This window comes from Aptenodytes patagonicus, chromosome 15 (genome assembly GCF_965638725.1).
Source record: "Aptenodytes patagonicus chromosome 15, bAptPat1.pri.cur, whole genome shotgun sequence".
In the NCBI taxonomy this organism is placed as follows: domain Eukaryota; kingdom Metazoa; phylum Chordata; class Aves; order Sphenisciformes; family Spheniscidae; genus Aptenodytes; species Aptenodytes patagonicus.
Genome location: NC_134963.1, coordinates 10834383 through 10851031, shown reverse-complemented (window position 1 = coordinate 10851031; position 16649 = coordinate 10834383). Strand labels below are relative to the sequence as shown.

The window sequence follows — 16649 nt, the reverse complement described above, 5'->3', positions numbered from 1 at the left end:
TTCCCAGTCCACCCACTCTTGTCAAAAAATGATGCATTTGGATTTGCTGGACGAGATTCTGGTAAGCTATTGGCGTAGTCCCTCTGGTTAGTCAGGGCTTCCTGATTTGTTTTGCTGGTGTGTTACCTCCTCCGATGTTGGGTTACGAAGCAACAAGGCAGCATTTATTATACTGCTTATCTCAGATATCACTTCCTCTCTATTCATCTCCATTCATAGTTACCTACGACATGCAGTATTATTTTCAGCTATATTTGGCTTGCATGTGATCTAACTTTCCAGCCCCTCTCTGTATTATGTAAATACAACAGCAGGGAGAAGCAGCCTTGTGTCCCCTTGTGCCAGGAGGATATGCTGAACATCAACATGGACATGTTCCTGAAGACCAAACTGTTTTCTGGAAGTCTGCTCACAGATTTCATAATCCATCTGTTTTCTGTAGAATGCAGTTATTTAAAGCAACAAAGTTCACTTCAGAGACATTGTACAGTAGCTGCTGTTTATGTTGATATTTCTGATGAGGCTCAATATTGTCTATTTTCCATTATATTTCAACACTGCCTTTAATTGCCTCTTTCCACCAGATTTACACATTATCCCTCCCGGCTGTTCACACACAGACTTTCCTTTACTTGGCAATCTTCCAGTCACTCCATACTACAGGCAGAGGTACTAAAACAGCAGAGCAGTTGATGAGAGTCAAAATAAAACTACGTTATGTTATACTACATGGCCTACAGATGACTGAACAATTAAACAACAGAGCATCCAAGACTGTCATCAGAAGTGCTCTTCCTTTTCTTAAGACTGTTCATTTTAAGTACTTTTGGGCAGGTATGTAACAAGGTTGTAGAGGCTTAACAAATGTCTCTTCGAATGTTATCTAATTCCATTATTTATCACTATTCCAAGGAAGGGTAAGTCAGAATTAATGATTCTCTCAAATACCAAATGAAAATTGTTCTTACAGGAATTGGCTTCATGACCCTGACACTTGAGACACCTGGGGAAGCAGAGACATTCCCTGGAGATTCACGCAGATCATTAACACAGCCAGACTGACTCAGCAATACATCTACATTTGCCTATGCAAAGATACAAGGAAGCTTAAAGGTTTTAATGTGATGCTCAACATAAATACGGGCCTATTTCTTAAGTAAGTACATTCTTGAATTAAGGCTCTAGCTTCTTGCCTTCTAATGCACCCAAACCCCACTGCTCTGTCGTTGCCACTAGCTGCTGGTGCCCAGTGATACATGGAAACTGGCAACGTGCTGCTGTGTCCCACAGTGAAGAGCTGCTTTGGTTGTGCTGTTCATCTTACCTCACTTGAGCACAGGTGAAGCCCTCAGGCTTCTGGCAGGCTGCCACTGTAAACCCAGCATAGTGCATGTTAGCTTGAGTGGGGAATAAGGCCTCAATATTGCATTTCAAACACTGATTAGTAAAGCAGGCAATTGAAAAAAGTGTTTATTTAGCTTATGGAGATTGCGGAAAGGAAAACAGCTCCAGAAATTTGAAGCTAGAAATGCTAGAGCAGTCAGGTTCATCAGATTCCTAAGAATGAGCTTCCTTCCCACCACCGTCAGCTGCAAGGATGACAGTCTGACCGCACTGTCTTTCTCAGACACTGCACTGGACAAGCAGTTGAAATGCAGCTCAACAAAAAGCTATTCAAAAGGGTCAAGAGCAAGGATTCAGGCAATAAAGTAAACACCTGGAGATGGAAAAATCCTTCTCCATTTTTCCTCCCACATGTTTTGGAATCCTTGTGCCAGGAAATTATTAAATCACACAAATTTCAATAATGAATGCATTGCTTGAATGGCACATGAAATTGCTGAGGGATATGGCTAAGGAAAAGAAAAACTTTTCAAAGTCAGTAGTGATGAAAGATCAGATAGAGGAGCTAGACTACAACTTGTATGGACTTCTGAAAACAGTACTGATATGGGAAGGATATTCCCCTGACTGATACAGGTGAGCATTAAGAGGAAGTGTGGGCATAAAAAGCAGAGGAATCTCTGTTTAATATTTTCTGCTGTAATTCAGCACAAAGGTTGCCCGTGATATTTTTGCTCGACTGGGAAGACTCTGCCACCTATTTAGGAGAGGGAGAAAGCAGACCCACTAAAGCACTTCTGTATCTAGAAGGCCATTTTTATGTCTTTCGAGAACAAGGCTACTTTTGCTGTGCCCCAAATGCCAGTTTGTAGCATGCTAGAGTTGTTCTGTGGCTTAATAAGGTTGGTGCATTGATAACAGGACCCTGACAAGCGAGGTTTCTCACCTGCACTTTGCTTAATGTTGCAGTTCAGTTTTAGTTCATTAGATCTTGCTAAACGTGTACCAGCAAAAATTAACCCATCACTGAATTGTTGCAACCTTGTCATTTAGGAAAGAACATCCTTCTCTCCATATTGTGATACAGTATGTTCTAATTAATATTTTCTACCTGGCTCAGTCACAACTGAACACGGAGCACGTAGAGGAGAGGTGGGAGGTGGCAGCCAGCAGGCTGGCCATAGCAAAGCAGGCTGCTGGATTGTCACTGGCTGTGCTTGTGTTGCCATTCTGAGCACACGTGGTGAGGTGGGGAGAATCCCAAAGGCAGGGACTGAGGATTAGAACCCACAAATGCTGCTAGTTCCCATCTATACTATATTACTGTGTGCAGCTTTGGGAAAAAAATAAATGCCAGAAATGTCAACAGCGTATAACACAACAATGTACGATGAAGCAGATAAAATGACTCACAGGTCTCTTCTGCAGTGTTGTTAGCAGCCTAAATATTTTCAGGGCAGAAGGCTGCAGAACTTAGAATCTGGAATTGTTTCAGTCTCCATCAAATTCCTGCCTTTTAAGAGTTCTTGGCTTTCCACAAAAGTCAAATTGCAAGTAACAAGTCCTCGGACATTCAGTCCTGGTCATCCTGCATGCATTATTCCAGGAAGCAAAATACAGGCTTGATGCTGTCCCTCCCTCGCAAAGCTTTCTCCGTGGGCAGGTGGCTGCAATCAGGTTTTAACCTTTGCTGTCTTACATGACAATTTTGTAACCTTACTATTTATATCGTACTGCTGGATTTCTTGGCTGCCTCTCTGCCTAGACTTCACTCAAAGAGGGAAGGAACATCCTGTTGTCATCATCCAAGAGGACCAGTGGGCAGAGATGTAAACAGATTGGCCAATCCAGACACAAGGCAATGGTGAAAATAGGGCAATAAAGTTAAGGCTATCAAAGACCTGACGTTGTGAGTGTTGGTATGCAGAAACTTAGTACTGACATTACTGTGAATCTTACTAGAAGCCAAGAGCAGACCACATCACCACCCTTTTCAGTTGCTTCACACAAGGAAATTCCTGCAGGAATTTTTCTTCAAAGGCACCCAAACATGCTAGCCAGTAAACACCATCTAGCCAACAAACATTAGATGCAAACAAACGCTGGGGTTGCACAGAAATTCTAAGAGAAATCTGGGGCTCAAATCTTAGGGCAAGCAAGTCAGATTTTAGTACCTACATAATTTGAACTCAATTAGGACTGGCAAAATTAATACATTGATGAGAGCATATTGAAGAAAAGTTCTTCTGTTAGCTGTTTCGTTCCCATAGGATGGAGAGTGGGTGAATTTAAAGGATGAAAGAGCAAGGAAGAAATTGGGAAAGACGTAGGAAATGTTCAGTGAGACAAAGCAAACTGTTTGCTTAATAACTTGATTGAATGTACAGAGAGACTAAAAGTCAGGAATAAAGAGCCTAGACTTTGCCTATTTTACAAAATACGCAATGTCAGTAAGAAATTTTGTTGAGTAAAACCAAAGAAAAATAATTAAACCGTATAATTTTGCCCAACAGCTCTAACATGCTTGTTCTTAAATTAGAAACTTTTTTGGGCAGTATCTCCCACTCTCTAGGGCTGTCAGCACCTGACATACACATTCCAAACTGTATTGTTTTCTTTCAACACTGAAGGGTTAATACATACAGCAGGGCCTTGGTGGCACACTTCATACTCTTGCTGCCCTAGCTGACCCTGGAAGGCTGCGAGCCACTGGAGCTGGGCAAAGGTTTCTTCTTCCAAGCAATAGAAATTCTAGCAGCTTTTCAGAGTGCTGATCTGCAGGCAGAGCTCACCGTTGGCAAATGACTGTGTTGTGGTTTAACCCCAGCTGGCAACTAGGCACCACCCAGCCGCTCGCTCACCCTCCCCTGGTGGGATGGGGGAGAGAATCGGAAGAGGAAAAGTGAGAAAACTTGTGGGTTGAGATAAAGACAGTTTAATAGGGAAAGCAAAAGCCACACATGCAAGCAAAGCAAAACAAGGAATTCATCCACTCCTTCCCATGGGCAGGCAGGAGTTCAGCCATCCCCAGGAAAGCAGGGCTCCGTCACGCGTAACGGTGACTTGGGAAGACAAACGCCATCACTCTGAACATCTCCCCCCCTTCCTTCTTCTTCCCCCAGCTTTATAAGCTGAGCATGACGTCATATGGTGTGAAACATCCCTTGGGTCAGTTGGGGTCAGCTGTCCCAGCCGTGTCCCCTCCCAGCTTCTCGTGCCCCCCCAGCCTGCTCGCTGGTGGGGTGGGGTGAGGAGCAGAAAAGGCCTTGACTCTGTGTCAGCCCTGCTCAGCAGTAACGAAAACATCCCTGTATTATCAACGCTGTTTCCAGCACAAATCCAAAACACAGCCCCATACCAGCTACTGTGGAGAAAATTAACTCTGTCCCAGCCAAAACCAGCACAGGCTGCTATCCATTAACAGAAAGAAGAGATTTTCAATTTATGTGGAGGAAAAGAAGGATCATCTAGAATGAAGATGCCAAGGAGGTCCCTTGTTTTCCCCAAAATATCCACAGCTAGAGCTGGAAGCCCAGTTTCTAGAAGGTTCTGCCTCGCCAACAGTAAAGTCACAATCCATCTAGACTTTTTATAGCTGAGGCAGGGCTCCAAAGTCACTGTATTTAGAAAACCCTGCCTGGCATTCAGGGATCTTCCTGACTTGGCAGTCTGTTTATTCTGGGGGCACCTCCCTGCCTTCTTTAGAGTGAGCCTTACCAAGCCTTCAGTTCTGGCCCCAATGCAGTTGTTCTTCATATTTTCCCATTTTGGGAATATGTAATATATTTATTTGGAAGCAAACAAACCAACCAACCACCTACCAAAACAAAATGAGAATTGTAGAACTCCCTCCTAAAACCAAATCTCTTTTCAGAAGCAGGGAGAAGGGAAAGAGCACGCGGTTCCTTCATTCCAACAGCACCTGCTCTGCCTGGTTTTACGTACTTGCATGGGCATCTTTTACCTCCCCATCCCTCTTCATTTCCCAGAAAGGCAGGGACTGCGTTGTAAGCAAGGAGCTCCTTAAGAAAACACAAAAGGGTTGAAATGCCTGACCAGCCATAAACAGATTTGTGTGAAATACTCTCTTCCAAGACTCAGAAACTGATTCTCCATGCAAGCAGAGCAAGCTAATAATATTCCTAGCAGAGATCCAGAATCCACTGCACTGCTCGATTCTCTACCATCTTCCACTGCGCTCTTCGTATTGTTTTGATTTTTCTATATGCAACAAAGTGCAGAGATGGAAGAGCTCTCAATTTCCATTTGTTGAAGAACTCTTAGCAAAGGCAGCAAAACAAAATTATCTGAATTTTAAAAACCTGTCGATCTCCCTAGCATATTGACTTTCCCTTTCCAGAGCTTTTGTAATAGCACTTCCAAATCTCTGCTTTATGGTATCAAACAAAATTAAGCTCTACTACAAGAAATTTTTCAGAAGCCAAGTTCCTCCCTTCATATACAGATAAGAACCTAACTGAAGGACAGGACATTCTGAAGTTTTCTGCCATCTCCAAATTTGGGACCACACAGGAATATTACATACCTGTTGCTTTTAAGTTTTCAAGATGGTACATATTTTTTTTGCCTTACTCCTGTTCCGCCTGCCTTGTTCATCCAGTTTATGATATCCCCGATAACCAAGCACTATGGCAAGAGTACTTTTCAAGCAACATCTTGAATTATTTTATCATCACAAGTTAAAGTTTTGCAAAAATAAATGCCTGTTCGTACGCCTCTTTCAGGAGCTAAAAGAATCTACTTAAGAGTCAAGTAAAAATGTAATACCCTCTTTTTATTCTCAGAAAACAAAACCCACCTGCTGCAAACTTATTTCCATTCTGGCACAAACTTAACAGAGTAGGTCCAGCATTTTATCAGATCTTATTATGGGAAAGAAGCGTCAATGAAGTTGTAATCAAAGAATTTTGGGAAATAAATGCAAAAACTCTCCATTAACAACAAGCACCTTTATTGACCATCTTACCATTCAACACTCATTTCTTTCAATCTCCTAAATTGATGAGCTACAGTCCAGTTTGGCATTTAAAGAAAAGAAGGATATTTCAATTTGACTTGTATAAAAGGTGTTATACCTGGGTGGCACAGAATTAAAGTACTATTTAAAAAAAGCCATAGACACAAATAATCACTACCTGCGATTTTGAAAATTAAGCCCCATATATTTCAAAGTCAAAATTAACACGTATCCTCCATATGATGTTATGCTTGTAAAAATGCCTACAAAAATCTGTTTGTTCAGAAGGCAGAGTGGTTGGAAAGTATTTTCTAGTTCACCATTTAACAAATGACATCACTTCACAAAAACGACTAGGCAGCAAAGTATTTCAGATAAATTCCACACATTAAAAAAAACCCCCGACACCATATAATGTCCCAATGATTTCAGTAGGCCAGAGTTCAGCACAGCAACAAATCTTTGTAGCACAGACTAAAATGCAGCTACGCATCATTTGTTACAATATTTAATTCAGTGCTCAGGAAATTTAAAAATCAAATACACCTAGGAATCTAGTAGCCAGATACTGGTTATTCCCACTTTTTTTTTTCCCCTTGCTGTTTTAGAGTATATCTTCTTATATCTATGTTACAAAGGGTATGCTACTTCCCAGTGTTTAAAACCTCTTCAAAATTTATTAGCAAACTTTTTGAGAAGCAAGAAAATTGCCTTTTATAAAGAAGACTTAAAATATTTTTTTTCTATCTTCTTCTGACCTTAATATTAAACTTCTACTCAAGCCAATAAAAATAAAATTAACCAGAGCTATTGTGCTGCAAGGACACCAATTTCTATGCCAACATAAGTATTAAGGCAAAATCATTTAACTTATCAAGTTAGCACTTGAGTGTAAATTAAATTTCTTCTGGAAGTCCTATACCCTACACAGGGTACGTTTTTCAGCAGTATTCAAGAAGTAAAACTATCTCAGGAAATACTAAGAAAAGCTACTAAGTCCTTCCTAAGACATGCAAAATGACATTTCCTGGAAAGGCAAAAATCATGTGGTTTTCTTCCTTTAAATTTCCCCTTTCTGCAAGATGGAAAGTTATTCTAACAAGCAAAAAAAATTCATCACTATTACAAAATAGTGTTGTCTCCTCATGTCAGACTTAAGTTCTTTATCAGCATAAAGCATCTGTATGAAAGCTAAGAAAGAGAATTCAGTTTCTAGCAGAAATTCATTTATACCCATGCACAATCTTCCCCCCCCAAAAGAAATCCAATGTGAGAAATAATCCTTTAAAACAAGGCCATTAAAAAACCAAAAATAATAAATAGAGCAGGAAAGCCTAAGCAAACAAAGACATACATTACTGAGGCAGTGAATAGGATTGTTAGAAGAGATGGGAAGTTAGACCTCTGTATAACTTTCACATGGGCTGAGATCCTGGTTTTCTAGTCTGCTTGGATCATGAGGTTCCCAAAGCAGAACTAGGGATTTATTTTTCTATTCCCCTTCCCTGCCTGTGTTTTTAAAGGCATCAAAGATATCCAGGATGCAATAAACATTTCATAGGGCTAATACAACTAAACAGTTGACCAAAAACTTGAGTTTGTTTTGTGAAATACTTTAGACTAAAAAAAAAATGGGATAACTTACATCAGAAAGGCAACCCACTTCACTCTTAAATCAAGAAGAATTTTTGCTTGGATTCAAGCTCCGCATTTCTTATTACACATAACACAACTAGATCCCCCAACTACATTTTTCCTCCATTAACTGTAACTTAGCAGAGAAAGTCTCAGCATACATCCTCGTTACCAAAGTCTCACTTTCGAAAAAATTTAGTTGTGAAATAGTTGCATATAGGTGAAGGCAGACTCCACACTAAAAGGAGTGTTATTAATTACTATGCAATTTTTTTATATTCTCTGTTCTGGAGAGAATTTATACATCCTTTCTAAGATGCAAGTGTTTCTGTTAACCAGCATTGGGATAAGAAAAAATAAAAGTAAGTCTTTTCATCCTTTTTATTAAAAGGAGAAAGTCAAATACGAAACTAAACCAGGTATAATCAAAATTTCAATCTTCCTTCACTGAGGTACTTAACATTTTGAAACCTGATGATTGTATCATTTATAAATAAATGTATCAACCATCTTGAGACATCAAATCATATAATTCATAAATATTCTAACAGAGTAAGAGAATTAATCATGGTATAGACCCAAAAAGTTAGATGATACATTGATATTATAGTAAGGTTTTTATGGTTCTGAATGAGCATAAATGACAAAGTGAAAATTAAAAAGCAATTAAAGGTACTCAATAGCTCTTGAAGTTCTATGTCGCTGCAAAACACTTTTTTTAGGGACTGAAATCAATGACATCAGTAACATAAGGGGAAACAGAGGCTCACCTTAAATCTAATTCACAACTCTACTTTGCTAGTAATCCCAGGAATAATATTTTTTTCCATAATACTATGTCCAAGAAGTGTAGCTTTTTCAGAGATATATTTTTCTACAAGTGAACTTCAGGAGACACAGTAAAACAAGGAAGGCTCAAGTTTTCTTTTATCTCCTTAACAATTGGGTGCACTTTGGCGCAAGTGAGCTCAAGGTAACAAATCCCTTGAAAAAAAGGAAAGGGGAGGGTGTGAATGTGATGTTCATGAAGGATACAAGCTTGATAGCCCTAAACACCAAGGTCTTCCTTTAATTCGTAAGATAATGTGGCACCAGCTCAAAAAAGGAACTATCTCTTCTTAGCTACTCATTGTCATTTGTGATAGCGAGTGTTGCAATACCGACACAGGTCCCTTGGCCTCTCCAAACTGAAATAACTTGCTCTCGGTCTTGAAAACAAGTAAATTCTCGTTGTCGTGTCTTCAGGCTGGAGCAGAATTGTAATTTTGTTCTACAGCGATACTTACAAAAGAATAAAGCAAACTGGAAGGCCCAACTGGTATCTGGAAGACTCAAAAACGTTTGAGCTTTTCTTCATTTGCAGGAACTTTTCATACCTGCTAAGCCAATGCAGAAGTATGTGAACCATAGCCGAGTTTCTTAAAAACAGTCACATCACCCAGGAACACACAGCATCTGCTCAATCCCTAATCACATTTGAAATAAATGTTAAATTAAAGAACTATCTCCTATGATCTGTTTGTGCAATGTCAGACCAACTCTCCATTTCTAAAATGGAAGCTATTTTTCAAATAGCCACCTAACTAAATAAGCTGAGAAAGAGCAGAAAATAAAAAAGCAGATGGCGACAATTTCTACAAAGAATCTTTAAGAGCACATACGTTTAAGTCCTGATTTTGTTACCCAAACTTTTTGGGTCACTGTCAGTCAACATTTCTTGCAGACCATAAGATACCCTTAGAGATCTTTACTGAAAATACTGTAAAGTTGATAGCATTTAGTGACCCAAATATAAAAACCACAGTTTGTGGATCCATCATTTGGCAAAAGTTATCTTAGGGAAGGGAACATGCACAGGATATTATCATTACTGCATGACACCCTTGATATTTTACAACTTCACAGAACAGTTCGTTCCTTAAGCCCCAGAAATGCCAGAAAACAGTCACTTTGAATTATTTTTACAGCTGGAAATCGGCATTTTTTCAGAATTTAAAATAGCTGTAGGTAAACAGAACTAGCAACATTTGTTCTGAACAAAGCAGCACATTCTGTTCCCCCTGTCCCCTCCCCAAAACAGAGGCAAAATGCAGTTACTTTCCTCATCACAGCTCCCAGGCCAAGGACACTGAAGCTTTGTAGATTGCAAATTCCTCCACGCACATGACGCACAGTTATACAATTGAGCAGGGTATCCAGCACAAAAGCATTTACCAAGTGCTGAGAGATTTTACTCAACGTCCACTTTTCCCATGTACATTAAGAAGAAATTTAAGGTATTATGCTGCACTTAAGATTATGCAATTTTAATGACAACAAAATCAACAACATATCAGAAAAAAGAGAAACGGATACTGTCCAAGATTTTTTAAGAGATCGGTTGAGATAAGACATCCAAGAAGAACTGACACTGGACAAAAACATTTCAAAAAATCCTTTAGAGTTGTCGGACTTTTTTATCAGTGCTTTTAATATTGACGTCCAGTGCCTCTACTTTTTTTGTTAGCCGATCCAGCGTATCATCTTGCTTATCTATTTCTGTCTGCAGACCAAGAGCTAGGTTTTTCAGACGACTCAACCCAGAAGACATCTCATCTGTCAACGAAGAGAGGGGCCATAAGGAATCAAAGCCGTATAAAGCATTCGGTTTAAATGGACACTATCAGGATTCCCTCTTCTCCAAAACACTGGGTTAGAAAATGTTAGTTACAACTGCTCAAGCCTGAGTGTTCTTCTCCAATAGTGGAAGCACCGGTATTTTAACACTTCTACCGCATTACTACCAGAAATAATCACTTCCTTCTTTTTTTCATTACAAGTTAACTACAAATGCTTAAAACCAAATTGGATCTTTATAAAATTACATACACTGTAATGTAGTTTTTACTTTTTTTTTAAAAAAAACTTATCTTACAGAAAATTGGGTGCATCTTTTCTCAGCTCAGTATACACAATATGCTCACTACCTCAATTGTTTATCTTTAAACTTCACGCAGAGATATCATCAATACGCTGAAGACCTAAGCAGTTAATTATTTAACATAGATGGAAAAATCCCATTTCCAGATTTTCTAATTTGGCTACAAGGAAACTGTTTTACTGCATGGTTGATTGGTATAAATACTTCTGAGGCTAGTAAGTTTTGCACGGTTTGGGAGTAGAACGAATGTGCTTCCACTAACTCTTATGCTTGACTATTTCTCTTTGATCTACTCCTTTCCGATTTCTTTCCAGTCTCTTCTTTCTAGGTCAGCTAAACAGTGACACATGCAAGCAAAGAGGCACTTTGTATATATGCTACAGAACAAAGGAAGAGAAAGTCAGCTGAATGTTTTTGGGAAGTAATAAAAGAAATGCAGCAAATTCACAAATTAAATATTTAGTGCCTTTCGATTCTTCTATTTGCTGCAAAACATGTTTATTTCAAAAGCTGCGCACAGTTGTAAATTCTTTGGGTCCAAACTGATGTACAATTTAATATCCGAGTTTAACTGTCAGGTAAGTTGAATGCATCTTTCAATGTAAGTGGTAAGCTTTAGAAAAAGAGGTAGTAAGTATCCATACTGGTATAACCTGGATGTCAATTTGCAGCAGTATTTCCTTATTAATATTACTAGTACCTGCTTAGCACGATTTTTCAGAATGGATGGATAAGCCTGCTTGTCCTAGTGATATTCCAGTCATAGGATGATTCAAAGAAACATTTTCGTATCCTGAATGCAAGTGTTATGGGATACTTCAGCACCATCTCCTCATTCAAATGACAGAGATTTGCTAGCATATTCACATTTGGTAAGTGTTTTTCTTATTGTCAATATATGATCTAGGGGGACTCATGCTTTTGGTGTGGGTTTTTTCCCCCCTGGTCTCTTTGCTCAGGGACAGTTCAAAATCTAACTATCTCTAAAGCACAAGCACGTTGCAGAAGAGTTGAAGTATTGATGCCAATGGCGTATCAGTTTCCACAGTAGATTTATACTATTCCAGGCATCCTAGCCAGTTTGTTTCTAGCTGGTTTCACGTGAAACACATTTCTAAATCAGATTTGTTATTAATATTTGCAAGTAGTTGACCCACAGACATCCCCACAGCATTCTACCATTCAAATAATGTACGTTTCAATCAGACTTTGGATTCTGCCATGTAGATAGTTTTGAAATGCAGAATACAAGCCAATGATTTTTTTTTTTAATTATCAAATGTCACATGTGAACTAAACGAAAAAGTGTTTGTTGGCCATATATTACTTAGTAATTTTCTGTGCCTTAAGAACCAAAACCTGAAAATTGTATTACATCAAACTGCTTCAATTTTCTCACTCACCTAAGTTGTTATCAATTTTCTGGTGGTAAGCTCGCAGTTGTTGGTTCTTCGGATAGGAATCCCTTTGCACTGAAGAAACTAAATCTGCTTTGCTGAAATCATTGTCTGTTAAGAGTATGAAATACAGAATATTATGTAATAAAAAAGCTAGCAAGAAGAGGCATTACAGTTTTAGAAGGGCTATTAAAAAGTAGTCTGACACAGCTGCCATGTAATCACATAACCTGTTAGCAGGAGTATCGAAAGTAGTCCAACACCACTATCTATAGGGCACTCCTCAAGACGAACAGTTATTAAGCTACAATTGTTCTTTTGTGCTGCCTTTTGTAGTTCTACTAGGCAGTTGAGAGAAAAAAAGAAAAAAACAGCCACCCAACCAACAAAGCAGGTAGGTTGGTAACTTCTACCAGCAGTTAGCGTTCCCCCAGGTCAAGCCACCAGAGAGTTAATTCTGCCCTCTATTGGACAGACTTTTAATCTAATGTGGCATGGAATGGAGATTGTTACCAAAAAGCATTTCTTTACTTACAGAACTACAACTATAAAGACACCCTGCTGCTTTCTCACTCTTACTAAACTAAATAATTGAACCTCACTTTAAAAAGGAACAGTTACTTTGTACATAAAAGTCATCACAGAAGTTAATTGTGAGAATGGGGAACAAGACCAAACCCTGTACGCTTCCCTGCGTGAGTCAAGTAATGACTTCAGTATGAAGGGTTATAATCCATGTTTGAAATAACAAGGAAAACATATCCGAAAACTATGACAAATGATGGTTAAAAGAGGAGAACCTCTGAACGTACAAGTTAACATTTTGGCAAACATAGGACAAGACTGCCTGCACATTATGTGGATTCTTGGCTATAGTCTCCTCTGCGCAAATACAAGCACCGGATGTTTTTAAAGTCTTTAGTGGATATAGCATAAATCCCCCACAGGAAGGGCTAAATAAAATCTGTATCCAAGTGAAAAAATTTCACGTCTTCAGTATGGGTATAAAGAGTTTTATGGGAAACAATTCCCTAGAACTCAAAGCCGTGAAGGCTGGGATACAAATCTCCAGAGGTTAGGCAGCAGCGTAAGTCAGCAGTTGGGCAGGCTGCAGGGTCTCTGCCTTCACCGCTGTGCAAGTTTGCCCCACATGGATGATAGACATTCAGTGTAAAATAAAGTTAACAAACCTGAATTATCTAGCTTCCTTAAATTTGGATGACATTCCTGGTATTTTGACTCTTGTTCTTTACTAGACATCATTGCTTCTTTTAATCTAGTAATAAAGAAAATAAAAAAAAACATTTCTATGGACCACAGGCCTCATTCTTAATCTGTTAAACAAGAACAGGTACCAAATTTATACAAGAAGAGCAAATTCGTTAGACCTGATCCAAAATGTTCCTTTAAAATTAACTATTAGCATTTGTCTTCAGTGAAAGCAGAACTGGTCGCTTTAGTGCTGAAAATAGCATATGGAAACTTTGATATCAAAACCAAAACTGTATCTTCCGTCTTGGAGGCAACCTGTTCCTTTCCTCTAGTGGAGGATGGAGGGGGAAGGGAAGGAGGAAATCAATCCATGCAGCATTACCAGGCTTTACATAAATTTCTCAGCTGAAGAGAGACAAGTACTATAAGACACAGTAACTTCACAGCAATTAATTTTTATTTACAGCTTTTAATAGAAACTAGAGAAATACACATAATATTTATGTATGTAGCACGTCAATGCTACAAATCATGATTTCCTGATAGGAGTGAAGCAAGCATGATAATTCAGAAGACTCTGAAGAATTACTTGTGTAATTTTGTGTAATTGTTTGAATTAATTTCCCACAAATATGAAGTTATTCTTACCACTACAAATATAAATAAAAATATTTTTCTCAGAGTTAAAGGAAAAAGGCAGCTAGACACCATCTCAGCAGTTTACTTGACAGAATCAACAGATCTTTTAAGTTCTGATTTTCTGGTGACATATCAGAGATGCTGTGGGAGATAAGTCCCAAGTAAAATGTTTATTTTACTTACCTACTGTTAGCATAATATTCAGGGGTTCCATTCTGCTCTGGCTTGCTCTCTGGAGGTTTGGCTTTGAAGTAGTTTACCAAGCCCCCCCAAACACTCTTAATGCTATTTATGTGCCTTTGACTAGTCTTCAAGTCCTGGTCCATTTTATCTACCATCTGTTCTGTGCGCTTCAGTGCCTCTCCTTGACGTACGAGCTCCTAACAGATACCGACAGAAAAAGAGAAGCTAGTAAAGCCAAGATAAACTGAAACATCAAACATTTTTAACAGACACTCTAAAGAAAAATAACAGAATTCCTTCATCTATGTAGATTATTTCTAAAGGCATACAGCTTTTTTCCTTACTCCTTTTCCACCAGGGCATTTCAATCAAGAGTTGCTAGCCAGCCATAGCATTAACCAGCTGTAAAATCCTCATCACTATGCAATGCCAGTTTCCTGACACCTACTACAAACAGGATCCAGGAATTTTCTGTATTGGCCTTTTGTGAGGTTGACATTTATATCTGTTCTTGATAGAACAAGCATGGCACCAGATGGGTGATGTAGTGAAAATGCAAAAGTTAATGGCAGGGAAATGAACAAGCAGAACTATTTCTAGTTGTGAATGACACCTTCATTGGGAAGGGATACTATTTTCACATTACTGGGATGTTCCTGATAATTTGGAAACAGAATAACCAAAGGAAATAAATGCAAATAGAGTTTTCCCATAATGCAGGAATAATCTTTTAGCTAGTACTAAACAGTGCAGGATTTAGAAATTTTGATATATACAATTATGTTATTTTCTAATTCAGCAGCACAAACACTATTCCAAAGAAATCCAAAGATTAATTCTGGCAGGAAGGCTGCCTGCAGCTAACATTAGTGCAAAACAAAAAACTTGTGTTCATATTCTTTCTAAACTTTGGGGAATCCTAGTCGAATATTCTTCCCCCCCCCCCCCCCCCCTAAAGCAGCAAACATACAGTTCAAGTTTTATCACAAGCCCTGTGTTAAGCCTCAATTCTTGATTCCTCATTTGTGCTTTTCTGGACAAACACATCACGAGTCCACGAGCTCGCAGAAGTGCCACCGAGAACCCTCTTCAGCATAAGCACCTACTGCAGCTTGTGGATGCGCTCGGGTTAATTTAGGCAATCACATTACCAACGCTCGAGGAAACATCCCATTAGCAGGTGACACAAAGGACAAGCTCTTTATGAGCGACGCCTCTGAGCATAAACCCTATTCTGAAACAAGGCCAGAAGAATGAAGGAAATGATTAATCGGGATGAAGCGAGCACAGCACAAACAACTAACAGGGCAGGCTCTTCATTTAGTCAAGAGAGCTGCTGAAAACTTTTTAGTCAGATAAAAATAGGCATCGATGCCATTAATAAGACTCAGTAAGAATTGTTAAAAGCAGCTGAAAACACAGCCAAGACCTAGTCTCAGTATTGTACAGATAGAGAGGATCCAGCTGGGAATTTTTCCTCAAAAACCAAACCCCCTCCACCCAGAAAATCAGTCTGCAGTAACACAGAGGGATATGTTGTCTCCGAAACACTGAGTAACTCCAAAAAAGAGATGTTTCGGGAGACTTTCAGGGGAAAAAGGGAAAACAAGACGCACACCCCCCCAGGAGGTTTTAGCCGGGAGGCGGCAGGCGCAGGGCAGCCCCTCGGCGCCGGCGGCCGGTACACCGCAACCGCCCCAGGGGAGAAGGCTCCCTTCTCGGTTTGCCCGTCCTCCCCCGAGCCGCGCTGCCCCGCGGGGCCGCGACCCACCTCGGAGGCGGCCACGCCGATCCGCTCGGACTCGCAGAGGAGCGAGAGGGAGCGGGCGGTGCTGTCGGCGGTGGCGGCGGAACGACGCAGCACCTCCTGCTGCAGGTACCGCTGCCGCTCGGCGCCGCCCGCCTCCCCGCTGCCCCTCGCCGGCCACGCCGCCGCCTCCTCCTCCTCCTCTTCCTCGGCGAAGGGGTTGTAGCTCCTCGGGAGAGCCGACATGGTGCCGCCGACAGCGGGTCGGGAAGGAAGCGTCCGCGGTGAGCGCCTCAGGGAGGCGGCGCGCTCAGCCCTCACTCCTCACAGAGGCCAGGCCAGGCCGGGCCGGGCCGAGCCCCCCCACCTCAGGCCGCGGCCCGCTCCGCTCCTTCCGCCCGCATGGCGCCACCGCGCACCGGGCGGAACCACCCCGCCCTCCCGGGGCGGGGCGAGCCGCAGCGCCGCGGAGGGATAGGCGGTTGCTAGGAGGAACCATCCGCGGCGGGAGGGGGGTGGTCGGGATGGGCGCGCCCATTTGTAGAGCGGGGGGCCTGGGGGCGGGCGGCGCGGCAGGGAGGGAGAGGCACCGGC

General features: G+C 40.7%; 1 protein-coding gene across 1 annotated transcript; it reads right to left on the bottom strand.

The window, feature by feature from the left end:
* Positions 1 to 6299: 6299 nt before the first annotated feature.
* Positions 6300 to 16453, bottom strand: SNAP29 (synaptosome associated protein 29). The gene is made up of 5 exons (XM_076352511.1): positions 16080 to 16453; positions 14309 to 14505; positions 13465 to 13550; positions 12281 to 12385; positions 6300 to 10552 (listed from the first exon to the last, which is right to left on the bottom strand). The coding sequence occupies exons 1-5, from the start codon at positions 16299 to 16301 to the stop codon at positions 10395 to 10397; spliced, it is 768 nt and encodes a 255-aa protein (XP_076208626.1). The 5' UTR covers positions 16302 to 16453; the 3' UTR covers positions 6300 to 10394.
* Between the last annotated feature and the right edge of the window lie 196 nt (positions 16454 to 16649).